The sequence below is a fragment of the Mobula hypostoma genome, chromosome 24, assembly GCF_963921235.1.
Source record: "Mobula hypostoma chromosome 24, sMobHyp1.1, whole genome shotgun sequence".
Lineage (NCBI taxonomy): Eukaryota > Metazoa > Chordata > Chondrichthyes > Myliobatiformes > Myliobatidae > Mobula > Mobula hypostoma.
This window is the reverse complement of record NC_086120.1, coordinates 19,701,480-19,728,246: the sequence shown is the minus strand read 5'-3', so window position 1 is coordinate 19,728,246 and position 26,767 is coordinate 19,701,480. Positions and strand designations below refer to the sequence as shown.

The 26,767-nt window shown below is 42.0% G+C and overlaps 2 protein-coding genes across 3 annotated transcripts in view; both read right to left on the bottom strand.

Moving 5' to 3' along the window:
• r3hdm4 (R3H domain containing 4) overlaps window positions 1-26,767 on the bottom strand; it is a 34,431-nt gene extending 7,664 nt beyond the window's left edge. The window contains exons 1-3 of the mRNA XM_063032670.1: window positions 26,639-26,767; window positions 17,510-17,664; window positions 4,358-4,473 (exon numbers count right to left, since the gene is read on the bottom strand). Coding sequence (XP_062888740.1) covers window positions 4,358-4,473; window positions 17,510-17,664; window positions 26,639-26,694 — 327 coding nt within the window. The 5' untranslated portion in view covers window positions 26,695-26,767. The remainder of the gene's footprint in view (window positions 1-4,357; window positions 4,474-17,509; window positions 17,665-26,638) is intronic.
• LOC134337552 (uncharacterized) lies at window positions 7,370-17,151 on the bottom strand. Of its 2 annotated transcripts, none has more exons than XM_063032668.1 (2): window positions 10,129-17,151; window positions 7,370-9,454 (listed from the first exon to the last, which is right to left on the bottom strand). In XM_063032668.1, the coding sequence occupies exon 1, from the start codon at window positions 11,954-11,956 to the stop codon at window positions 10,979-10,981; it is 978 nt and encodes a 325-aa protein (XP_062888738.1). In that variant the 5' UTR covers window positions 11,957-17,151; the 3' UTR covers window positions 7,370-9,454; window positions 10,129-10,978. The 2 variants fall into 2 exon arrangements, with proteins under 2 accessions (XP_062888738.1, XP_062888739.1); XM_063032669.1 differs by having other exon boundaries at window positions 7,399-7,438; window positions 9,317-17,151.

The following is a 26,767-nucleotide window of genomic DNA, read 5'->3' as shown; positions in this document are numbered from 1 at the left end:
GACCACTATGACCATCACCCGGATGCACTCACATCTACTGTGATAAAGTACTTTGAGAGATTGGTCATGGCTAGAATTAACTCCTGCCTGAGCAAAGGCCTGGACCCACTATAACTTTTTTTACTGCCACAACAATTCTGCAATGGACGCAATGTCCCTCAGCTCTGGACCACCAATACAAATAGAAAACATGTCAGGCTGCAGTTTATCAATTACAGCTCAGCATTCAACTCAATCATCCCCCCTCTACTAATCTATAAGCTTCAAAACCTGGGCCTCTGTACCTCCCTCTGCAACTGAATCCTTGACTTCTTTATTGTAAGTCCAAAGTCAGTGTGGATTGGTAAAAACATCTCCTCCTCATTGCTGACAATCAACACAGGTGCACTCAAGGATGCATGCTTAGCTCACTGCTCTACTCTCTCTATGCTTATGAATGTGTGGCTTGGAACAGCTCAAATACCAGATTTCAATTTGCCAATGACAATACTGTGTTGGCAGAATCTCAGATGGAGAATAGGAGGCGTATAGGAGTGAGATAAATCAGCAGGTTCAGTGGTGTCCACAACAATCTCGCAAGACCAAGCAACCGATGACGGAAGGGGAAGTTGGAAGAACACACACCAGACCTCACAGAGGGGTCAGCAATGGAGCGGGTAGGTGAGCAGCTTCAAGTTCCTGGGTGTCAACTCTCCGAAGATCCAACACACTGATGCAATCACAAAGAAGGTGTGTTAGTGGTTCTACTTCATTAGGAGTTTGAGATTTAGCACGTCATCAAAGAATCTTCCAAATTCCTCCAACTGTACGGGGGAAAACGTTCTGACTGGTCGTGTCGCAGCCTGGCATGCACAGGATTACACGAGGATCTGGCCAGTTCTACCATGGGAACGACCCTCTCCACCATCAAGAACATTTTTAAGAGGCAATGCCTCACGGCGGCGGCACCCATCCCCCAGGACACTCCCACTTCTCAGTGCTGCCACCGGGGGCAGTACAGGATCTAAAACCCAACACTCAACATGGTAAGGACAGCTGCTTCCCCTCCACCATCAGGTTTCTCGATGCTCCGTGAACAGTAGCTTCTTATTTGTCTCTTACACTATTTGTTTTGTAACTTGTAGTGATTTTTATGTCACGTGCCGTACTGCTGCCACAAATCAACAAGTTCTGCACTGTACGAGACTGATAACAAACCTGATACAGGTTCAGTTTCACATTACACTGCACAATAGCAGGGCTGTCCAGGAACTTTCTTAGTATGTAAAATTTTGATGCAGCATTCATCCCAAGGATTGAGTGTGGAGTTTATTTATTTATTTATCGGTGCAGGGTTGAACAGGCCCCTCGGGCCCAACGACCCAAACCACACAACTATACACCGACGTAAACGTGGCCTGACCACAGCAGAATTTACAATGACAAACGAACCTACTGACCGGTGTGACTTTGGACTGTGGAAAGAAACCAGAGCACCCAGCAGAATCCCACGCGTTCACAGGGAGACACTCCTTACAGAGGATGCTGGAATTGAACTCTGACGCCCCGAGCTGCAATAGCATCGAGCTATCTGCTACAATACCGTGGCACTCACATTCCTGCTGACCTGCTCAGCCCATGCAGTGCACAGGCTTTAGAGGTTCTGTCAAAGCAGCATTGGTGAATTACTGCAGTAAGAGCTTTGTTTGTTACATATACATATAAACAGTTAAATAGGGCATTTTTGCCAAACCAAATCATTGAGGATTGTGCTGAACAGCCCACAAGTGCCACCAAACTTCTGGCTTCTACATAGCATGCCCACAACTCATTAACCCTAACCGTACACCTTTAGAATGTGGGAGGAATCCAGAACACCCGGAGGAAATCTGTGCAGTCATGTGGAGAACATACAATCTCCTCACAGACAGCAGCAGGAATCAAACCCTGATCTTACAACTGGCGCTGTAAAGAGTCGTGCTAAACACACTACCCTGCTACAAGATATATCTAATTCAACGCAGCCATTATGTACTGGTGTTGGAGGAAGCGAATGTTTTAGGTCAGGGAATGGGTGTCAAACAGGGAGGATATTCTGTTGTGTATGGGGTCAAGGTTTTTATGCTGTGCTGAGTTGCACTCATCCTGACAACTGGGGAGCATTCCCTCATAATCCTGATTTGTACTTTGTCAACGATGTGAATATTTTGGGAAGGCAGGAAATAATTCATTTATCTGAGAATATACAGCCTCTGATTTGCCAAACATTACTGAGGTTGAGGATTGACAATGAAGATTTCACTGAAGGCCAAGAAGAGTTAGTTAAGTCATCTCTCAGTGAGGAGTGCACATTACTTTTCATCTCAGGTACAAATATTGTCCAAATCTTCTTGTATTAGGAACGTCTATGAAGGTTCTCAGTCATCCAGGTCATTGTATATCAAGCAGTAGTAAATAAAGCAACTGGACTTGCTGTGTTGTCCAGAAGCCATTTCACCACTCACCTTCAGTTCTGATGCATGGTGGGCACTTTCCCAGCTTATAAACTCTGTGAGCTGTTTAAAAGGTATAGCAATCACATGAGGGCTGTTAAGAGTTATTAGTCTTATCTTTGCACGAGTGGAGGTGTGAACTGTTGTGGAGACGCCGGGGTAGAGATATTAGGACTGCATTGTAAGTACTGATAGGTGGTGTCCAGGGATGGGTTTTCCAGTTTGACAAAGATGGCTTCTTTCAACACTCTTTCAAACCACTTGTCCTCCTCATCCAAAATGTGCACATTGTTATCAAAGGAGTGTCCCTTGTCTTTTAGGTGTAGATATACAGCCGAATCTTGTCCTTTAGGTGTAGATATACAGCCGAGTCTTGACCTGAGGTGTTAGCCCTCCTATGTTGGGCCACTTGTTCCTGAAGTGGTTGTTTTGTCTCGCCGATATACAGATCCTTGTCAAACTGGAAAACCCATCCCTGAACAGAGGGGTTGGGGTACGACACCACCTATCAGCTACTTACAGTGCGTCCTAACATCTCTACCCCAGTGTCTCTGCAATCATTCACCGGCCCATTCATGCAAAGATAAGACTAATGACCCTCTCATTATTTCTATAACTCTTTCCAACCCTCATGTGATTGCTATAACCTTTAAACAACTCACAGAGTTTATAAGCCTGAAAACTACCCAGCATGGATCAGAACTAAAGAAGCCTCTCGGATGAGTGGCAAAATGTCTTCTAGACAACACAGCAAGTCCAGTTGCCCTGATTTACTGCTGCTTGACACCCACAAAATGCTGGAGAAATTCAGGCAGCATCTATGGAAATCAATTAACAGTCAACGTTTCAGGCCGTAAAAATTCATCAGGTCTGGAAAGGAAGGAGAGAAGATGTCAGAATATTACAAACGGGGGGGGGGGGGGTGGGGAGGTGAAGCCAGATGGGTGGGGGATGGGGGATGAAGTAAGAAGCTGGGAAGTAATAATCTGACATATCGGTCCGTGGTCTCCTGTTCTGCGGCAATGAGGCCACTCTCAGGTCGGAGAAGCAACGTCATATTCCATATATGTAACCTCCAACCTGATGGCGTGAACATTGACTTCTTCTGGAAATTTTATTTCCTGCTTCCTCTTCTTCTATTCCCCACTCTCACTTGTTACGTCTTCTCCTCACCCCCCTATCACTTCCCCTGGGTCCCCTCCTCCTTCCTTTTCTCCCATGGTCCACTCACCTCTCCTATTAGTTTCCTTCTTCTCCAGCCCTATGCCTTTTCTAATTATCACTTCTCAGCTTCCGACTTCATCTTCCCACCCCCACCCGCCTGGCTTCACCCATCACCTTCTGGCTCGTCCTCCTCCTCCCCCCACATCCTTATTCTAGCATCTGACCCCTTCCTTTCAAGTCCTAATGAAGGGTCTTAGCCGGAACCAGATTGTTGATTCACCTCTACAGATGCAGCTTGACCTGCCGAGTTCCTCCAGCACTTTGTGTGTGTCGCTTTGGACTTTCAGCACCTGCAGAACGTTGTGTGTTTATGCTGCGCAGGACCGAATGGCTTGCGCAACTGGAAGATGTGTAAACGGAACTGAACACTATGTAAACATCCATATTTTTGACATTGTGATGTAAAGAAAATCACTGACGAAGGATCAGGGATTAGTGGAACTGGGGCACGTCCTGAGAAATTCCTGTTAACAATGCTATCTCTATTACTGCTGAATGACAATGCTATCTCTAAAACAGAATCATAATGTCATCTCCATTAGAACCTTTAAAAGTGCAGAGTCAATGCAACCATAAAATCTCATTCATTCAAACCTCTTAATTCTGATGCTACATTATTTCAATCAAATTGAAGCTCATGAATTGTTAATAAATTAGAATACCTCGATATAGTCAACATTACAACAAGCTTCTGTGAAGATTGTTGGGGAAGCTGGGTCTGCCTCAACTTCATCCTTGACGCAGTCATCTTTCTCCACAAGGTTCATCAGATAGTGAGCTAGAAAGTAAGTGAATTAAAGTGAAGTTTGACTTTCATGGAGCAGTAGTTATGGAATAACACAAAGCACTATTTCTTATGGGTGAAGGACCGGATTTCACAGCCACAGCTAACCAACACAGTGACTTGAACAAGAGTTCCCAATCTGTGACAGGAACCTTCCCTTTTGCTATGTTGGTTCCTGTCTGATGACAATTCAAAAAGATCCCAATGGTCATAATCAATAAATAACACTCCGGGAGCAAATCAAAATTAAAAAGCACAACTCTTAAAGTTGATACTTTTACACATTTTGCAAAGCATAAAATGTGCACCAGATTGTGAGTGACTTGAAATAATAGCCAAACAAAACAATTTTGAAATACTTATCTGAAATTACAACCTTCACACTTGAGGATCTTGGAGAAGTTTAATAGAGGATTTTATGTTTAGTACTCCATGAAGAAATTATTATCTGGTTGAAATGTCACACTATTGTTTTGTGCACCAAGCTGAAATTTTGCCAATTCACTGATTTCTGCAAGTTATACTAGGAAAGGACTACAAAAAGATTGCCCTTCAAAGCAGTAAGAAATCATGAATGGTATCTCTTAAATTTTGCTACTTCGTTTATCATGGTGTCAATGACTGGCTGTTTCACCATCACTAATGGCAAAATCCAGGCCAACATAACTGCAGCGAAATAATGAGACTTTGCTTCACGGTATTTCATTCTGTTTTAAAGAGTTTGCAAAGTTATTAGCTTTTGTCCAAATCCAACAATCAAATAGTGAAATGGTTCAACCAAGGTTTTGGAATTGCAAAAACAGTCAGTTAGGTTTTAGGACCAGCAGAATAAAATGCAAACTACTATTTTCTTAAGGTACAGGCAATTCCAGCATTATGACCATTCAGGTTAAGGAAATTTGTGCTTACAGAATTCACAAATCACTATGCAAAATTTTGAAATACAAAATAATATTTACACTGGAATTTATGCAGAAAAACAGTCAACATAATTTTTTTCAGCTTACAGTTATAGGGCATATTCAGGTGACCCAGCTTCAAATTATAGATAATTGCGTCATTTTTTTTCGAATGCAACCATGCTGCCAGTCTTTTCCATCTCCCCACCTCTCAGCCCAATAACATGAGTGTTGTTTGTACTGGAGAAGGAGGCTACTTTGCTCATCAAGTTTATGCTACCCTCAGGACCATCCCATTAATCCAACCTATTCACCCATATAAGTGCTTTATTAACGTGGACATCATTGTCTTATCAGCCATTTATACTAAGGGCAATTAATCAGCAGGCCTTTGGAACATGGGAAAAAACAAGAGCTCATAGGAAACTGATGCAGTCACAGGGGAATGTGCAAACTTCACATGGACAACATCATCAGAATCACAATGTCAAAAATCGAAGCTGGGGTGGCTGGGGCGGTCACTTCGCTGAATTAGTTGCAGTGATTTACACAAATTGAAACTTTGTGCATTTCAAACACCAAGTTACAATTTGTGTAAATCAATAAAAAAACTGAAGATACTGGAAATATAAATTTAAAATAAAAACCCAGAAAATACTTTAAAGTACTTAGCAGTTCAGGCCACACTTAAGGGAAGAGAAATCGAATCAGCTTTTTAGGTCAAAGACCCTTTGTCAGAACTCTGGTTACACTAACTTTATTTCTCTTCCCACTCTTACAGTCTGATCTGCTGAGTATTTCCAGCACTTTTGATTTTATGTATAGAGTTACATTTTGGAAGAAATGGTCCATAATCAGAATTTCAGATTTGTTTGAATAAATAAGGTTCTATCTATTGTTTGTTGTACAAATTCGGAATCTATGCTAGTTACTCTTATTGGAGTCTCTAGCCATGTTCATTATACGTTTCACCCCTCTTCTGAAAGGTTCATCACTGGAAGATTCCACAAGAATTTTGAATTCCTTTTCAAAACTAAAGAATTTCTTTTACTTTTGTGTGAACAAATGGAGTAATGAATAGAAATGTCAATGCATTTCAATGAATATGCCCAAACACAGCAATTGAAATCATGTTTTATTCGGCATCATGTTAATCATAGATATTATTCAGAAAAAAAAGCCAGGTTTTCCAAAATTTGTAGCAAAATACCTTTTGTAGAGGAGCAAGAGAGAATGCTGCAAGAGAATGAGGGAATAATGAAGGACAAAAAAAAGGAGAGGGAAAGAGATATGTCGAGGGAAAGGAAAAGAGAGACAGAAAGTGAGTGAATGCAGAGCAAGAAGTAGAAACACAACAAAGAATTAATCAGATACCAACGCTCTACATCCATTGGCTTGGGAGGCAATTACTTTTGAGGGTAAATACATGCAACTTTGATTGATGGAAACCTCTCTGGGTCCTGTTGTTTACAGTTAGAGTCCCTGGACTACTCAGCGTTCCATTCCTGAGAGCTGTCTGTAAGCAGCCTTTATTTTATTTAGAGATACAGTACACCAACCAAACGAGCCTGTGCCACCCAATTACATGCGTAATGAATTAACCTACTAACCCATACATCTTTGTAATGTGGGAGGAAACCAGAGCACTCAGTAAGTCAAAAAGGTCTATAGTTTCCCATATTATATTGCTCAATGTACACTTGCTATAATTCATTCATTATTAACCTAAACATTCCTCATAAATTAAGATAAAGAATGGTATACTGTAATCCGTCACTAATGAATACCATAATACATCTTATTATTATTGTTTGAAAAATACTTTAAAATATCTGGGAGTATTTGCATAAAGTTGTATTTCACTAAATCAGGTCAATCCAAAACCTGGGGAGCTCTTTTAAATCAAACTAATTTTTTGTATGTGTACTTATCCAACACTGGCATACAACCATTCATCCAGATCTAAACTTGAACATATAATTACCACTTTTTCCACTGTTGCTTGGTTAGAATCCTGTAATTCCTTCACAACAGCATCACGGAAGCAATTCATCAGCTCCCTAACAAGTTGGGACATGCAATAAGAACATATATCATTGTGACCTACATTCAGAACTAAGAGAAGTTGACAAGCATTGAACTTTAGAACTCGACTGTCCTAAAATGTTCTAAACTCCATTACTAGACTTATAGAAAGTAAACCATTATGATGCTACTTGCAAGACTATCTCTAAAAGTGTTACAATGTTTTAATGATTTTTTTCAATTGTCAAACAATTTTAAATGAGAAATGTACTTGACCCATTTACTTTTACATAGAACATAAAAAACAGAACAGTACAACACAGGCCCTTTGGCCCACAATGTGGTGCCAAACCAATTAAATTAGTAATCAAATGGCTAACTAAACTAATTCCCTCTGGCTATATAATGTCCATATCCTTCCATTTCCCTCACTTTCATATCTCCTAAAAGTCTCTAATATTAGTTCCTCTACCACCACCCCAGCAGAGCATTCCAGGCACCTACCACCCTCTGTGTAAAAACCTTGTCCCACACATCTCCTTTGAACTTCCCTCCTCTCATCTTAAACGTATGCCCTCTGGTATTAGACATTCCAAAAAGATATTGTCTGTCTAGTCTACCTATGCCTCTCCCAATCTTATAAACCTCTGTCAGATTTCCCCTCAGCCTCCGAGAAAACAATCCATGTTTGTCCAACCTCTCATTAAAGCACATGCCCCCTAATCCAGGCAACATCCTGGAAAACCTCTTCTGCACCCTCTCCGAAGTCTCAACATCTTTCTTGTACTTGGGAGACCAGAACTGTATGCAATGCTACAGATGTGGCCTAACAAAAGTTATATAAAGCTGCAATACAGCTTCCTGAACTCAATGCCTGACTAATAAAGACAAGCATGCCATATACCTTAACCACCTTACTAAAATAGTGCAGTCATTTTCAGGGAGTTATGAACTTGGGACCCCAAGATCCCTTCACTCATTAAAACGGTTCAAGATCTTGCTGCTAACCGTGTACTGCCTCTTAACATTTGACCTACCAAGCTTCACATTTGGCCGGGTTAAATGCCAGCTGCTATTTCTTGCTTATATCTGCAACTGAACCATGTCCCGTGGTATTCTTTGTCGGCCTTCTACACTATCCACAACACCATCAATTTTTGTATCATCTGCAATTTACTAACCCACCCATCTACATTTTCATCCAGGTCATTTATATACCTGACAAGACAGCAGAAGCCCCAGCACAGATCCCTATGGAACGCCAGTAATCACAGACCTCCAGCTGGAATAAGACCCACCAATCACTACCCTGTCATCTATGGGCAGGATAGTTTTGATCCAAATGGCAAATTCACCATAGATCCCATGCATCGTAATTTTCTGGATGAGCCTCCCATTAAAGACCTTGTCAAAAGTCTTACTAAAATCCATGTAAACAACATCCACAGGTCACCCTCGACACCTCATCAAAAAAAAACAATCATGTTAGTAGGACATGACTTGCCCCACACAAAGCCATGCTGGCTCTTCCTAACTAGGCAATGGATTCCAAATGCTCATAAATCCTATCCCTAAGAACTCTCTCCTACCACTGACAAGGGATTCACCAATCTATAGTTTCTAGGATTATCGCTGGATCCCTTCTTGAGTAACGGAGTCCTTCAGGACCTTGACTGGCTTAAGTGGACACAAAAGTATTGGTCAAGGCCCCAACGATCTCCTCTCTTACCTCTCTCAAATCCCACCAGGCCCCGGGGACTTATCAATTTCAAGATTAATTATCATTCAAAGACACACATGAATACTGCCAAACAAAAGAGCATTCCTCCGGGGCTAAGATGCAAAACACAGTACCAACAGTCACACACGGCACAAAACACATATACAGTAATTACGACAGCAGTAAAACATACAGTCACAAACAATAAACAAATAATATAGCCCAAGTGCCTGTGTCATGGCCTGTAGATTGATGGTGCATAGGATGTTGTCCTGGAGCCATGTTTCTGCAAGGACAAGTACGCAGCAGTTCCTCATCACACGCTATGCCGCTGCAGATGAACAAAATCCACCTTAATGCTCTTTAAGAGACCCAACACTACCTTCTTCTTTACCTCATAGTGCCCTAGCATGTCAATATACTCAACATTGATCTCCCAACCCCCGTGTCCTTCTTGGTAAATACTGATGTAAAGTACTCATTAAAGATCCATATCCTCTGCATCCAAGCAAATGCCCCCTCCCCTTATCCTTGAGTGGTCCAACCCTATCCCTTGTTATCCTCTTGCTCCTGGTGTATATATAAAATACCTTGGGATTCTCCTTAATCCTACTTGCCAAAGACTTTTTATGGCCTGTCCTGATTTTCCTCATTCCCTTCTTGACTTCTTTTCCGGCTTTTTTTATTCTCAGGGGCTCTGTTTGATTCTAGCTTCCTAAGCCTTACATACTTTTCCATTTTTTTTCTTGACTAAATTCATTAGCTCTCTCGACATCCAAGTTTTTCTTACCTTACCATCCTTGTCCTTCCTTCTGACTGGAACATACCTGCCCTGTACTCTGTACAGTTGGTCTTTAAACACGCTCCACATATCAGATATGAACATGCCCAAAAGTACCTGTTCCCAATTAACTCTCTATATTTCCTGCCTAATTCTTTTGTAATTTATTAACTCTCTCTAGTTCTTGCTCCAATTTATTACTCTCCTGCAAGGTTCATACTTACTCCGATCTTTAGCCATCTTAAAACTTAAGGAGTTGTGGTCCTTGTTCCCTAATTGTTCACCCGCTGAAAAGTCAGTTACCTGGCCAGGCTCATTACGCAGCAAACACGAGGAAATCTGCAGATGCTGGAAATTTGAGCAACACACATAAAAATTGCTGGTGAATGCAGCATGCCAGGCAGTATCTCTAGGAAGAGGTACAGTCGACGTTTCGGGACAAGACACTTTGTCAGGACTAACTGAAAGAAGAGCTAGTAAGAGATTTGAAAGTGGGAGGGGGAGGGGGAGATCTGAAATGATAGGAGAAGACAGGAGGGGGAGGGAGGGAGCTAAGAGCTGGAAAGTTGATTGGCAAAAGGGATACAAGGCTGGAGAAGGGAGAGGATCATGGGACGGGAGGCCTAGGGAGAAAGAAAGGGGGGGAAGCCCAGAGGATGGGCAAGGAGTTATAGTGAGAGGGATGGGGGGGAGGGGGGGAGAGTGGGGGAATAAATAAATAAGGGATGGTGTACGAAGGGGAGGTGGGCCATTAACGGAAGTTAGAGAAGTCAATATTCATGCCATCAAGTTGGAGGCTACCCAGATGGAATATGAGGTGTTGTTCCTCCAACCTGAGTGTGGCTTCATCTTGACAGTAGCGGAGGCCGTGGATAGATATATCAGAATGGGAATGGGACGTGGAATTAAAATGTGTGGCCACTGGAAGATCCTGCTTTCTCTGGCGGACAGAGCATAGGTGTTCAGCGAAACGGTCTCCCAGCCTTCGTCGGGTCTTGCCAATCTATAGAAGGCCGCATCGGGAGCACCGGACGCAGTATATCACCCCAGCCGACACACAGGTGAAGTGTCGCCTCACCTGGAAGGACTGTCTGGGGCCCTGAATGGTGGTAAGGGAGGAAGTGTAAGGACATGTGTAGCACTCATTCCGCTTACAAGGGTAAGTGCCAGAAGGGAGATCGATGGGGAGGGATGGGGGGAACAAATGGACAAGGGAGTCGTGTAGGGAGCGATCCCTGTGGAAAGCAGAAAGTGGGGGGGGGGGGAGGGAAAGATGTGCTTGGTGGTGGGATCCCGTTGGAGGTGGCGGAAGTTACGGAGAATTATATGTTGGACCCGGAAGCTGGCGGGGTGGTAGATGAGGACAAGGGGAATCCTATTCCTAGTGGGGTGGCAGGAGGATGGGGTGAGAGCAGATGTGCGTGAAATGGGAGAGATGCGTTTGAGAACAGAGTTGATGGTGGAGGAAGGGAAGCCCCTTTCTTTAAAAAAGGAAAAAGGACATCTCCTTCGTCCTGGAATGAAAAGCCTCATCCTGAGAGCACATGCGGCAGAGACGGAGGAATTGTGAGAAGGGGATGGCATTTTTGCAAAAGGAATAGTCCAGGTAGCTGTGAGAGTCCGTAGGCTTATAGTAGACATCAGTAGATAAGCTGTCTCCAGAGGTAGAGACAGAAAGATCAAGAAAGGGGAGGGAAGTGTCGGAAATGGACCAGGTAAACTTGAGGGCAGGGTGAAAGTTGGAGGCAAAATTAATGAAGTCAACGAGCTCTGCATGCATGCAGGAAGCAACACCAATGCAGTCATCAATGTAGCGAAGGAAAAGTGGGGGCAGATACCAGTATAGGTTTGAAACATGGATGGTTCCACAAAGCCAACAAAAAGGCAGGCATAGCTGGGACCCATACGGGTGCTCATGGCTACACCTTTAGTTTGGAGGAAGTGGGAGGAGCCAAAGGAGAAATTATTAAGAGTAAGGACTAATTCCGCTAGACAGAGGAGAGTGGTGGTAGAGGGGAACTGGTTAGGTCTGGAATCCAAAAGAAGTGTCATTACTCAGCACCAGGTCCAGTACAGCTCCTCCTCCTGTTGGACTATCTACATATTGTTTTAAGAAACCTTCCTGGATGCTCCCAACAAATTCTGTCTCATCTAAGCCTCTTGCACTCAGAAAGTTCCTGTTATAAGACCATAAGACATAGGAGCAGAATTATGGCTTTTGATCCATCAAGTCTTCTGTGCCATTCCATAATGGCTAATTTACTATCCCCCTCAAACCCATTCTCCTGCCTTCTACCCGTAACCTTTGAGCATTGATTAATTAAGAACCTATCAACCTCCACCTTAAGTTATACACAATAACTTGGCCTGCACAGCCTTCTGTGGCAATGAGTTCCACAGATTCACTAGCATCTAGTTAAAGAATTTTTTTTTCATCTCTGTTCTAAATGGAAGCCCCACTATTCTGAGGCTGTGCCCGCTAGTCCTCAACTCCCTCACTACAGGAAACAACCTCTCCATATCCACTCTCTCGAAGCCTTTCAATATTTGACAGATTTCAATGAGATTCCACCCCCACCCTCATTCTTCTAAACTCCAGTAAGTACAGGCCCAGAGCCATCAAATGCTACTCATGTTAACTATTTCATTTCTGGATCATTCTCGTGAACCTCCTCTGGACTGAGTCCCAATGCCAGCATATCTTTTCTTAGATAAGGGGCCCAAAATTGCTCACAATACTCCAAGTGTGGTCTGATCAATGCCTTATCAAGGCTCAGCAGGACATCCTTGCTTTTGTATTCTAGTCCTCTTGAAATGAATGCTAACATTACATTTGCCTTTCTTACTGCTGACTCAACCTGCAAGTTAACCTTTAAGGAATCATTGCACCTCTGATTTTTGAATTTTCTCCCTATTTAGAAGGTAGCCCATACCTTAATTCTTCCTAACAAAGTGCATGATCATGCACTCCCCTACACTATATTCCATCTGCCATGACTTTGCCCATTCTCCCAATCTGTCTAAGTTCCTTCTGCAGATATCCTGTTTTCTCAGCACTACCTGCCCCTCCACCTATCTTCGTATCATCTGCAAACTTGGACACAAAGCCATCATTTCCATCATCCAAATCATTCACATAAGTAGCCCCAACGCTGACGCCTGTGGAACACCACTAGTCACCAGCAGCCAACCAAAAAAGGCTCCCTTTATTCCCACACTGTGCCTCCTGCCAGTCTTCTATCCATGCTAGTATCTTTCTTTCAAGTTCATATCTTGTTAAGCAGCCTGATGTGCCGCACCTTGTCAAAGGCCTTATGAAAATGCAAATTAACAACATCCACTGACTCTCCTTTGTCTATCCTGCCTGTTATTTCCTCAAAGAATTCCAGCAGATTTGTCAGGCAAGATTTCCCCTAGAAGGAAAATTAGCCGACTTTAGCAAATTTTGTCACGTGCCTCCGAGTAATCCTGAAACCTAATCCTTAATAAAAGGGTAAATTTGATCATATTATGATCACTGCTTCCTTCGGGTTCCTTTACCTTAAGCTTCTAAATCAAATCTGGGTCATTACATAACACCCATTCCAGAATTGCCATTCCCCTTCTGGGCTCAACCACAAGCTGCTCTAAAAAGCCACCTCATAGGCATTCTACAAATTTCCTCTCTTGGGATCCAGCACCAACCAGATTTTCCCCATCTACCTGTATATTGAAATTCCCCATGATTAGCAGAACATTTTCCTTTTTACATGCCTTTTTTATCTCCCATTGTAATTTGTAGGCTACGTCGTGGCTACTGTTCAGAGGCCTGTATATAACCCCATCAGGGTCTTTGTATCCTTGTATTTCTACATCTTCCAATCCTATGTCACCTCTTTCTAAGGATTTGATTCATTTTTTACAAACAGAGCCACCCCACCTCCTCTGACTATCTGCTTATCCTTTCCATACTACGTATATCCTGAGATGTTAAGCTCCTAGATCTTCTTTCAGCCATGACTCAGCAATGCCTACAACGTCACACCTGCCAATCTCTAACTGCGCTGCAAGATCATCGACCTGATCGTTTATATACAGTGTGCATATAAACACAACATCTTCAGTCCTGTATTCATCACCCTTTACAATTTTGGTTTCCTGTTACACTTTAACTCATCCAATGACTGCAATTTTTCCCTATCAGCCTGTCCTTCCTCACAATCTCACGACACACTACATACCAACTGCACTATCCTCAGCCCTATCAATCTGGTTCCCATCCTCCTGCTAAAGTAGGTTAAACCCGCCCCTACAGCTCTAGCAAACCTGCCCACAGCAAGGATATTGGTCCTCCTTGGGTTCAGGTGTAACCTGTTCTTTTTATACAGGTCGTATCTTCCCCAGAAGAGATCGCAATGTTCTATATTAGGGAAGATGAAGTCCACCATGACAACATCCCTATTGTTTTTACACCTTTCCTTAATTTACCTGCACATCTGCTCCACCATGTCCCAGTGGCTTTTCGGGGGGGAGATGGTCAGGAGTAGAATCCCATTAGAGTGATTGCACACTTCCTTATTTTTGAGTTTTACCCATATATACACTAAGAGAACGAGCCCTCCATTATATCCCTTCTGAGTGCAGCTGTGATATTGTCCTCGATGAATAGTGCAACATCCCCACCTCTTTCACCTCCCTCTCTATCTCTTCTAAATCATCAAGACCCTGGGATTTTAAACACCAATTCCTGTCCCTCTCTAAGCCAAGTCTCTGCAATGGTCACATCATCATAGTTCCATGTACAGATCCATACTCTAAATTCATCACCTTTACCTATAATACTCCTAGCATTAAAATGCACACACTTCAAACTAATCAGTCTCATTGTATCTATTACTTTGCTCTAGCCTGTTTTTACTGGCCTTGACATCTACCTTCTTGTTCACCCCTTCACTTCTGACTTGGTGTTCCGGTTCCCAACCCCGTGCCAAACTAGGTTTAACCCTCCCGAGTAGCACCAGTGAACCTCCCGGCCAGAATATCGTTTACCCTACAGTTTACGTGCAACCCGCCCCTTCTGCACAGGTCACCCCGTCCCAGAGAAAGTTCCAATTACCCAAGTACCTGAAAACCTGTTTTCACAGAGATATTTAAAATACCTTTGGAAAACAAATAATACAGTAGGTATGAAAATCTGAAACAGAAACAAATGTGTAGGAAGAATTCAGGCAGTCGAGTAGCATCTGTGGAAAGAAAAAACAATTAACCGTTCAGATTGGAGACTTGGTCTCAGAATGAGATACCTCACTTTATGGTGCCACATCACCAGCCTTTGATCTTTCCAAGAATACTTAATCTATCCTAAATCTGAAATACCAAAAAAGTCACTTCTCAAATATTTAAACATAGTTTTATGGTCCCACGTCACCAGCCTTTGACCTCTCCAAGAAAAGCTGATCTATTGTGAACCTAAAACATCAAAAGGTCACTAATTATCGGAGACATTTAAAAACAACTAAAAAGGTCCTCAACATCAAGCTATCAAAAGGTTGCATTGCATTCCAGGACAAGGAATCATGATCTACCATTTGATACCTAGGCACAGCTCGCTCCCTGTTCCACCTCACAGCACAATCGTGACATCCAGTTCACAAGACTGGTTGACTGGAGCCACAGAACTCTAAGTGGTAACTGAGGCTGTGGAAAGACAGCAGGAGGTGCATTGCGGTAATGGGCCAGATTCAACCCTTCAAAGGAAGCGTCTGCCTGGTTTTTTAACCGCAAATGTATTCCAACTGCACATCATTTCTACACACATTTTAACTGATCTATTTGCCCAAATATACAAGTTGCAAGAAAAAGTTTGTGAATCCTGGTTTTCTGCATTAATTACTCATAAAATGTGGTCTAATCTTCATCTAAGTCACCATACTAGATAAACACAACCTGCCTAAACTAATAACATGCAAACAATTGCACCTCTCGTCAATACTGAGTACACCACTTAAACAATCACAGTCTCAGTTCAAAAAAGTATGTGAGCTTCTGGGGTAATGCCTTATTTGGAATCAGGTGCTCCAATCAATGAGATGAGACTGGAGGTGTGGATTGTCGAGGTGCCCTGCCCTTTAGAAAAACACACACAAAGTCAGGTTAATGAGAGAGCCTGCTCTTCTTAAGAAAGATGTTTATGTGCACCATGCCTCCATTAAAACAACTTTCAGAGGACCTTAGAAGAAGAATTGTAGAGATGCATGAAGCTGGAAGAGGCTACAAGAACATTTCTAAAGACCTGAGTGTTCATCAGTCCACAGCAAGAGAAACTGTCTACAAATGGAGGAAATTCAGTACTGTTGCCACTCTCCTTAGCAGTGGGAGTCCTGCAAAGATCACACCAAGAGCACAAAGTGCAATGCTAAAGGAGGTGACAAAGAACCCAAAGGTAACAGCAAAAGTCCTGCAGAAATCTCTAGAACTTGCTAAAGTTTGTGCCCACTATAAGAAAAACACTGAACTATAATGGTGTTCATGGAAGAACACACAGAAGAAACCACTGGTCTCCAAAGAAAAAACATTGCTGAACATCTCAAGTTTGCAAAAGACCACCTGGATGTTCCACAACACTTTTGGGACAATGTTCTGTGGACAGATGAGACAAAAGTTGAACTTTTTGGCAGAAATGCACACCGCTGTACTTGGAAGGAAAGGGGCACTGCACACCAACACTGAAACCTGATTCCAACTGTGAAGCATGGTGGAAGCAGTATTGTAGCTTGGGGCTGCTTTGCTGCCTCAGGGTTTGGACAGCTTTCAATCAAGTGAAAAATGAATTCAAAATTGTATCAAGATATTTTACAGGAGAATGGCGGGTTAGGTGCCTGTCACCTGAAGCATAATAGAAGCTGGATGACACAATGATCTGAAACACAAGAGTAACCCAACAACAGAATGGTTTAAGAAGAAGAAAATTATTGTTTTGGAATGGCCAAGTCAGAGTTCAGACCTTAACCCCATTGAGATGCTGTGGCATGACCTGAAAAGGACTGTTTGTGCAAGGTATCCCAGAAATATTGATGAACTGAAATACTTCTGGTCTAATCAGCAGCAACAGGAAATGTTTGGTGGAGGATATTGCTGTTAATGGAGGTTCCACCAGTTATTAAATACAAGAGTTCACATACTTTTTCCAGCCTGGACTGTGAATGATTAAAACAACGTGTTTAATAAAAACATGAAAAGTACAACTGTTTGTGTGTTACTAGTTTAGGCAGATTGTGTTTCTCTATTATTGTTACTTAGATGAAGGTCAAACCACATTTTATGAGTAATTAATGCAGAAACCCAGGTAATTGCAAAGGGTTCACCCAAACATTTTCTTGCGATTTAGATATATCTGTAGTTCAAAATGCAATCGCATTGATAGCACAATGATATGGAATGTTCAGCAGCTGTGGAAATAGAACTTTATATTGTGTTGCACAATAGGAAGTGTATTTACTCACTAAGCCTTTAGGGAAGTTGAGTAAAACAAATTGTTTCTATTATCTACAATTCAAGCCAGCTTTACTTCCGAGAGAGAGAAAAAAGCATAGTGGAAATTTTGCATGGTTAAAATTCACTTCTTACTATTCTCAAGTCTTCTCAGACTTTTTCTTCCCTTTGCTTTGGGAATGAGATCAGAGTTACGGATTGCTTGATTGATGTAGTATTGCTTGCGTTTTGCAGGTGATGTGCGCTTTGCTGGAGAGTACTGCAGAGGTGGAAGGCAATCTTCAATCAGGCTGAGAATAATAAAAAAAACATTAAATTGGTACAGAATTAACGTCTATTTTACAACTTCCTATTACAAATACTGCAGTATTTACCAAGTTCTCTTACAGGATGAGCTGAGGCTAGTTATTTCCTCTTTTACAAAAGGTACAAATCCGTAGGTCATTAAGGAGACATTGTTATTAAATAAGCCTGATATGAAAATTTGGTGCAGGAATAGGCCAATTGCCAATCAATACAACTACAGTTGGTCTGATTGCAACCTAATCTCCATATTTTTACCTATACCTAGAAATTCTTTCTACACTTACTTATCAAGGAAGGATTGATTATTGACAAAAAAGAAAATTTCTATATTTAAACAAAGCTCAGGTAATGAATAGACTGCAGTGTTTCAGGTTGTACAGAAGAGCAATGGGTGTAATAGAGTGGTGATGTTGCAGGAAATGCAGTTTGAAGAGAGCAAAAATAAGGGGACAATTAATTGCAGCAACACACATCAAAGTTGCTGGTGAATGCAGCAGGCCAGGCAGCATCTCTAGGAAGAGGTACAGTCGACGTTTCGGGCCGAGACCCTTCGTCAGGACTAACTGAAGGAAGAGCTAGTAAGAGATTTGAAAGTGGGAGGGGGAAGGGGGGGGATCCAAAATGATAGGAGAAGACAGGAGGGGGAGGGATGAAGCCAAGAGCTGGACAGTTGATTGGCAAAAGAGATATGAGTGATCATGGGACAGGAGGCCTAGGGAGAAAGAAAAGGGGGAGGGGGGGAAAACCCAGAGGATGGGCAATGGGTATAGTAAGAGGGACAGAGGGAGAAAAAGGAGAGAGAGAGAAAGAATGTGTATATATAAATAAATAACGGATGGGGTACAAGGGGGAGGTGGGGCATTAGCAGAAGTTAGAGAAGTCGATGTTCATGCCATCAGGTTGGAGGCTACCCAGATGGAATATAAGGTGTTGTTCCTCTAACCTGAGTGTGGCTTCATCTTTACAGTCGAGGAGGCCGTGGATAGACATATCAGAATGGGAATGGGATGTGGAATTAAAATGTGTGGCCACTGGGAGATCCTGCTTTCTCTGGTGGACAATTAATTGTTGATATTTATTACTGGCTGATATGAGTTATATAATGTATAATTTTAGTTTGCAGGTAGAGATCCCAACAAGAAAAGCACCATTCTTCTAAAGGACATTAATTGGTTGGGTTGATGTGACAGGTGAAATTTAGAAATACAAAATGATGTATCACAAGAAAAGGTCAACTGAATTTTAAGGAGACACCCACTGTGCATGTTCATGTTCTGTAAAGAAGAAAGGACAAGCTAAAAGGTCTGGAAAAACAACATAAGGGATCCATGGCTATAAGAGAGGCAGAGTGAAAACAAAGGATAGTATGTTAAGTCTTTGTTAAACAACAGAGCTTGAATTTAGACAGCACACTTAATGTAGCTATGTTGCTTCACTGGGTCATTGCCAAACAAAATATGCTATCAATTCAGATAATGAGATAAAAGGAAGAAAGGCAGACAAGCTTAGGGAAGTAATTTTACAGTTCAGTAACTTGGCATAGAACAGGACAGTACTGGAACATGCCCTTCAACCCACAATGTTACTAATTAAATTAGAAATCAAACGTCCAGTTAAACTAATCCCTTCTGCCCAAACCATTTCCATATCCTACCATTTCATGCACATTCATGTGCCTAAGAGCCACTTGTACCCCTTTGCTTCATCCCAAAATTAAGATTTATTCCTCTCCATGGATGCTACCTGACCTACTGAATTCCTCCAGTATTTCGTGTGTGTCGCTCTGCATTTGCAGTGTCTGCACAATCTCATGTTTATGATTTGCATCTCTATTGTACTTGGCTCCTCCACCAACCCAGACAACGCATTCCAGGCATCTACCACACTGTGTAAAAAAAAATTTGCCCTGCGCATCTCCTTTGAATTTATATCCTCTCACCTTAAAAGCATGCCCTCTGGGTTACATTTCAACCCTGGGAGAAAGGTGCAACCGGCTGTCTACTCCACCTAAGCCTCTCATAATCTTATAAACCTCTATCAGATCTCCCCTCATCTCTGCTGCTCCAGAGAAATTTGTCCCTTTCCTTAAAGCAGATGCCCTCTAATCTAGGCAACATCATGGCAAACCTCTTCTGCATCCTCTCCAAAGTCTTGATATCCTCCCTATAATGGGGCAACCAGAACTGGATGCAATACTCCAGATGCAGCCCAACTAGAGTTGTATAAAGTTGTAACTTAACTTTCTGACCCTTGATCAATGCCTCAACTAACAAAGGCAAGCATGCATATGTCTCCTTTATCAACTACCTGTGCTGTCACTTCTAGGGAGCCATAGACTTAGATCCCAAGATTCTTCTGTGCATCAACACTGATAAGGGTCTTGCCATTAAGAATATACTATCTCTTTGTTGTGTCTTTGCAACTACTTACCAATTAAAATAAAAGCATGCATGTGGGAGATGGCTTTAACTGGTGCAGTAACGAAAACGAGAGAAAATAGACATGCATAGACAACAGATCATACGTAGTGCTAAGGGGAGTCATTGCTCTAAATGAAATAGATCCATACATCACATTTCCTCCCCCTTTAGATTAATGTAATATAAAACTGTATATGTAGAAAACATTAAATTTCCCTTTCACAAACCATATTCAAATAAACATGCATTCACAGTAACAGTCCACAGCTAACTTTAATGTTCTAAAGATTCAGTCTTTTGGGTGGCACTCGATTTCTTTCAGGATAGTGCCTCTGGACCTTTGGAGAGACATCAGGTTTGGCAGGTTTCTTGTCAACGACAACGTTCTCTTGGTGCCTCTAGGCCTGTGGAGTGGCAGCAGTTTTGGCCAGTGTCTTGGCTGGTGTCACGTTGCTGTCAATGACATGATCATCACTGAGGGGCTGTCTTGTTGGATGCAATTGACTCGGGTATGTTCTTCAGTTGAGCATCCAGCATCTGGTCCACATGACGTCTCCATGTCTGATCTCCAGCATCCACTGTGTACATCAGTGGTCTAATTCTTGCAGCTATCCTATTCGGTAATCACGTGCTAGAACTTCCTGTCCATCCTCGAAGCTCTTTGTTGATTCACTTGGCAGCTGGCCGAACTGTTTATTCTGCACTTCCCTCCGTGGATCTGGTTTTGGGAGGTCTACGCAAGAACTCATATTCCTAATCATGCAGGTGTTTGATTTGTCACCACATAAACAGAGCTCCAATACACAAAAAAGGAAATTGTCCACCTTGTGCTGTAGAGAAATGTCTTCTGTGTCCATCACTTTAATGAACCTTCTTGAAGTTTGGATAAACCTTTCAGCTAACACATTCGTTGCTGGGAGACGAGGAGCTGACTTGAAATGTCTGATGCTATTTTTCTTCATGGACAGTCAGAATTCTTCTGACATGTATTGTGGTCCGCTGTCACTCATAATTTGTACCGGTCAGCAATTTCTGGTGAAGATAGTACTTGGTGCAGACAGTCTTTGCTGAGGTGCTGGACTTCATTGGTATAACCTCAGGCCACTTTGAATGAGCATCCACAGCAATCCGGAACACGAGTCCATGAATGGCCTAGCAAAGTCAATATCTACTCCTTGCCATGGTGATAGCGGCCACTCCCATGGGTGTAACGGGGCCTGTGGAGATGCATTTTAGACTTTTTGGCATCCCATACAGCTTTTGGCTAAGTCATCAATCTGCCTATATATTCCTGGCCACCACATGTAGCTCTGGGTGAGACTCTTCATCTTGACTGTCCCCAAGTGTCCTTCATACAGATTCCTCAACACTCTGGTGCGCAGTTTAGAGGGAGCCACACATCAGCATTCTTTGACATACCGACAGTGGTCTCATCTTCCTAAGAACTCTGGAAACAGGGTTACCACAAGCTGGCCATCTTTGCATGGTGATTTCATAGACTTTTGACAATGTCTGATCATTCCATGTTTCTCTTTTTATTTCTGACCCTGTTCCCGGCAACTGGTCAGAGTATGAAGGCTTTTCTTCTTCAGTTGCCAACAATGGAAGATGTGACAAGCGAGTCATAATGGGTGAGCAGTTCATCTGATGTTATTAGTCTCTTGATTTCCTTGAATGCTCTTTCACAAACTTTCTAACCATTCCTATTTTGCTCCTGTCTGCAACAGTGCATTCAATTGGTGCAGCGCTGTAGCAATGCTTGGGAGAAATAGGTGGTAGTAATTTACAAGGCCCAAGTATGACCTCAGTTATGACACATTTTCCGGTTTGAGTGCCTGAAGCACTGTTTCAGTCTTCTCTTGAGAACTTATGTCAGCCATGTTTGTCAATGATATGTCCATAATATGAGATTTCATTCTTGAAAAACTCAAATTTCTTTCTCTTTGCGCGCAGATCATACTCACTCAGTTTGGTAAGGAACTTTACCCAGGTTCTGGATGTGCTTTTTATCATTCTTGTCAGCCACAATGACATCATCAAGGTAACATTGTGTTCCTGGGGTATCTTGGAGCATTTGGTCCATTGCTCTTTGCCAAATTGGTGGAGCTGATGCGACATCAAGGACGAGACGATTATACTGGAATAGTCCCTTGTGAGTGTTGATTGTGAGGAACTTCCTGCTTGACTCCTCAGTCTCCATTTGCAGATAGACTTGTGACAAGTCAATCTTTGAAAACTTCTCTCCGCCTGCCAAAGACGCAAAAATGTCTTCTATTTGTGGCAAGGGATACTGCACAGTACTCAGCACAGGGCTGGTGCTCACATTTAAGTCCCCGCATATGTGAACGGCTCCGGCCTTCCCTTTCTTGATCACCGGGACAAAAGGCATGGCCCAATCACTCCAATCAACCATGGAAAGAATTCCAGATGCCTGGAATTCAGTATCCACTTTCAGACATAGTGCATACGGCATTGGATGTGCTTTACGGAATCTTGGTGTTGCTGCTTCATTCAATTTATTTCTGGTCTTCATGCCTTTGAGTTTACCAATACCCTTCTCAAACACCTTCACACTGAGCATCTGAGACTGTCTCTGGTCAGTGCTACCATTTGGGCTGCAATTGCCTGTTGATCAGACATTGAGAGCTCTAATTGTGTGCCAGTCTAGTTGGATTTTTTTCAACCATTCACATTCAAAAAGTGATGCCCTTCCACTTTTCAACACATAAATCTCTAACTGCTGTGTTTGGCCTCCATGTGTCACACTCACTTTCAGTTTGCCTTAGGGAGACTTTTCCGCCTATGTAGCTCTTTAGCATCACTGATGTCTTTTCTAATGGTAGCTTAGAAAACAGTCTGTTGTAGTCAGCCTCAGAAGTTATAGACAAAGCTGATTGTGTCCAGTTGCATTTTCAGTTTTACACCATACACATCTACTGTGATCCATATGATTTTGTGACCTGCTTCAGTAATTCCATGCAATTCTAGGCATGCCAGCTCACCCTTATCAGACTCTGTGTTTTCTGTTTCACAGTTGGTCACTTTATGCATTTGCTTAGTTCTGTATTTGAAACTTTTCACTCGGTTGTGCTTTTTGACTGCCTTGCACACTCTCTCTATGTACCTTGACTGTGACACTTTCTGCATACTTTTTTTTGAACCAACAGTCATTTGATCCATGGGAGGGTTTGCCACATCAATAACATTTTTGGCGTTTTGCATCATTCAGGAACATTTTGTGCATTTCACATTCTAACCTCTTTTCTGTAGTTCAGCTGCATCCTTTTTTGATATTGCAATGGTCAATGCCCGTTCTAAGGTTAGGTCTCTTTCTGACAGTTGCCTCTTCTGAGTGCTTTGACTATGCATGCCACATACAAGCCTGTCCCTTAATGCATCAGAAAGTCCATCTCTAAAGTCACAGTACTAGGAAAGCTTGCAGAGTTCTAAAATGTATTCAGAAACGCTTTCATCCTTTGACTGATTCTTTCTGTAAAATCTAAATCTCAGCTATTACCAGCGGTTTAGCACTCAAGTGATTTTATAAAATTGTAACAATTTTGTCGAATGTCTTGCTTGCTGGCTTTTCTAGGGTTACTAGGTTGTGTAAGAGACTATACGTCCTAGCACCCATTAAGCTAAGAAGCATGAGGGGCTTTCTTTTGCTCATCTACGGCGTTCGCCTTACAATACAGTTCAACCCTCTCGATATACAACTCCGAGCCTTCACCAGCACTATCAAATTCGTCAACTTCCCTAACTGAAGCCATCGCCACGTTATTTTCACTTTAACTTTGCTAGTTGTGCATCTTTCACTGTGTACTATGCTGTACTCACACATCCCTTTTGTTAGTGTCCATGACAGCCTACTCCGTACTGTTTAAATCTTTCCTCTCACTGTTTCATCCCACAACTATCAGTGCTGTTGGTGATATTCTCTGACATTCAGGTTCAAACTCGTCGTAAATTTGCTATGTCCTTGCAACTACATTATCAATTAAAATAAAAGCACATATGTGGGAGGTGGCTTTAACTGGTGTATTCACATCGCAGTGAGAGAGAGCGAGAGATCAATGCGCATGTGCAGACAACAGATTGTACGTAGTGCTAAGGGGAGTCATTGCTCAAAAAGAAATAGATGCATACATTACGATCTTCACATTTTTTTCTTCCAAAGTGCTGCGTTAAACTCAAATGGAAGAAAAGGCACAAAAAAATTGAAGCGTATAAAATTGGGGTGCTAAAGACAACAGCACTGGAACTTTGCAGAGATACAAGTTGGAATGGGAGGTTGGGGTGCTCATGGAGGGATTGACATCAAGGATGGATTTTAAAAAGGTGTCTCTTGATCAGGTCATAGAGCAATGGAGTGACCAACGAGAGGATTTGGTAAATGCTTGTGGGAGAGTTGCAGAGTTTTGGTTGATGTCAGATTTATGAAAGATAGATTAAGGGTAATCAGGTGGGTATGTAACAGATTACCCAAGTCTGAAGATAAAATGATGGAGGAGGGTTTTATAAATAAGCTAGACAGAATGGATTCAGACAATATTATAGAGGTAGAAATTGATGGCTTTGGTCACACCTTTAATTTAAAAAAATTATACTCAGTTGTTAATCCTCTAGTTTAGCTTTACAGTTAATTAGGATACAATTGGACTTGATAGGTTGGACCAGCAGCAAGATCTTTAAAAATTATTAGATGGAGGAAATTATTTGGAATATTGCCTGAAAGCATGGAAGCAACTCGACCATAACTTTCAAAATGAGAAGTGAATAAAAATTGTTGTTAATGCTTCAGATACAGTTTTGGACTATACAAGGCATTGCACTTCTGGAAATCACGGCCCTCATAAGGTGCAAAAGAGATTTACTATTTTGGTCCCAGGAGCTAAAGATTTCAATTACAGTGGAAAGAAACTGAAGAAGGTGAAGTGATCTCTGAGTGGCAGGAACATTAAGAAGAGATTTGATGGAGATCTTCAAAATTGTGAATAGTTTTAACAGAAACTACACCTCTTTTAAAATTATTTTTGGACACCTTTTAGCAGTTTTTTTAAAAAATCCCCATACTAACATCAATCATTGGAAGCAAAAAAAACCTGAACTTGAGACTAATGTATAGCTCAATAAAACAACCAGCACAGACACAAAGAACCAAATGGCCTACTTCTACTGTGAATAGTAGCGTAAAAAATGAATGGAAATGTAACCTATCCATAGCAAGTTACAAGCTATAGTGAAAAATGTTAATGTTGCCAAGGCCTTAACAAAAAGTATAATTATGGATCTCTTTTTTAGCATGTCCTGTTCTACGTCGAATTGCAAATATCTGAATCATTTCCAATTACCTTTTGCAATGAGAAACATGCCAATGAGTAATGGTTACATACACAAAAGGCTGGAGGGCTCAGCAGGTCAGGCAGCATCCATAGAAATGAACAAGCAGTTGGACCATGACTCTTCTTTAGGACAAGAGTAATAACTGTTCATTCGGATACATGCAGTATTATTTGTAAGGTCTGGTTGTTCATTTTTGACAAAGGTGCATGCCCAGTTGACATTTCTGAATAAATGCCTTTCATTCCTTTGTACATCAAAAGGAATTGTGGAAAAAGAACTTCCCTGGATGCCCTACAAAAAGAAACCAGCAGCCTCAAAGGAAACAAGCTGACATGAAATCTCTCAGATTTGACTCCCTGCTACTTCAGATTGACAATCTACCTGGCACCCTACATCCTGAGAACTTTCCCAAAGCAAATAAATCAAAGAGGCCACAAAATAACTGACATAATGTAACCTATTTGAAACCATAATCTGTTCCCCTCCTGAGTGTGTGAAGGAGTGAAGCATTTCTTTTTAAACCCGACATCAGTTTTCATCTCATTTTGGGGGAAAGCTGCAGTGCATCCCTTCCCATTCCAATAACGTAGTTAATCCACATACCGAAAATTCCTCTCGGGCTTCCAGCCGGTGTCGATTTTAACCACCTGGACCCGGCTGGATGCCTGAGAACAGCTTCTATGTCATATACGCCGGTTAAGCACTAGATCTTTTTTTTGAAATACTAATTTTAAGTATAATATGGTAGATTCCTCCATTACCACCCACGGTTAAAAACATTATTATCATAAGGGCATCAATTCTTCTGTTTTTATGGGTCCACCCTCTGTGTAGGAGGGCCTTCAACTTAAGTCTTTACTGTGGGCCATCGGTGCATCCTTTAGTATGATCTCTGGTCTTGGGAATGTGCTAGCAGTCGAAGCAAATTCCCACAAAGAGCGACACATAAACGACAGTTATTACAAACGATAGGTACCCCCCGCCTTGCGTCTCCAGAGAGTCTCCCCAGACAAACCCACCTTCATTTTGACCCTGATTGGTCCAAAGGCACCATCAATCATCACATTCACAATATATTGTTCCGGGATTGGTTCCTGTCCTGTCAATCAAATACAAACCAGTAACCTTCCTACAAAAGAACTAACCTACAGATATTTTAAGGGATTAACTGCATGAGAATGCAGACTTTACTCACACATAGTCTTCTGACTCCGTCCGGTCCGTCACATCGTTCCGGTTCGCTATCACCATCCTGGCTTTCGCGAACACAAAACCAGTGGCAAGTAGTCACCCTGCCCCACGAAGGTCCTGCCCACCTTTTGCG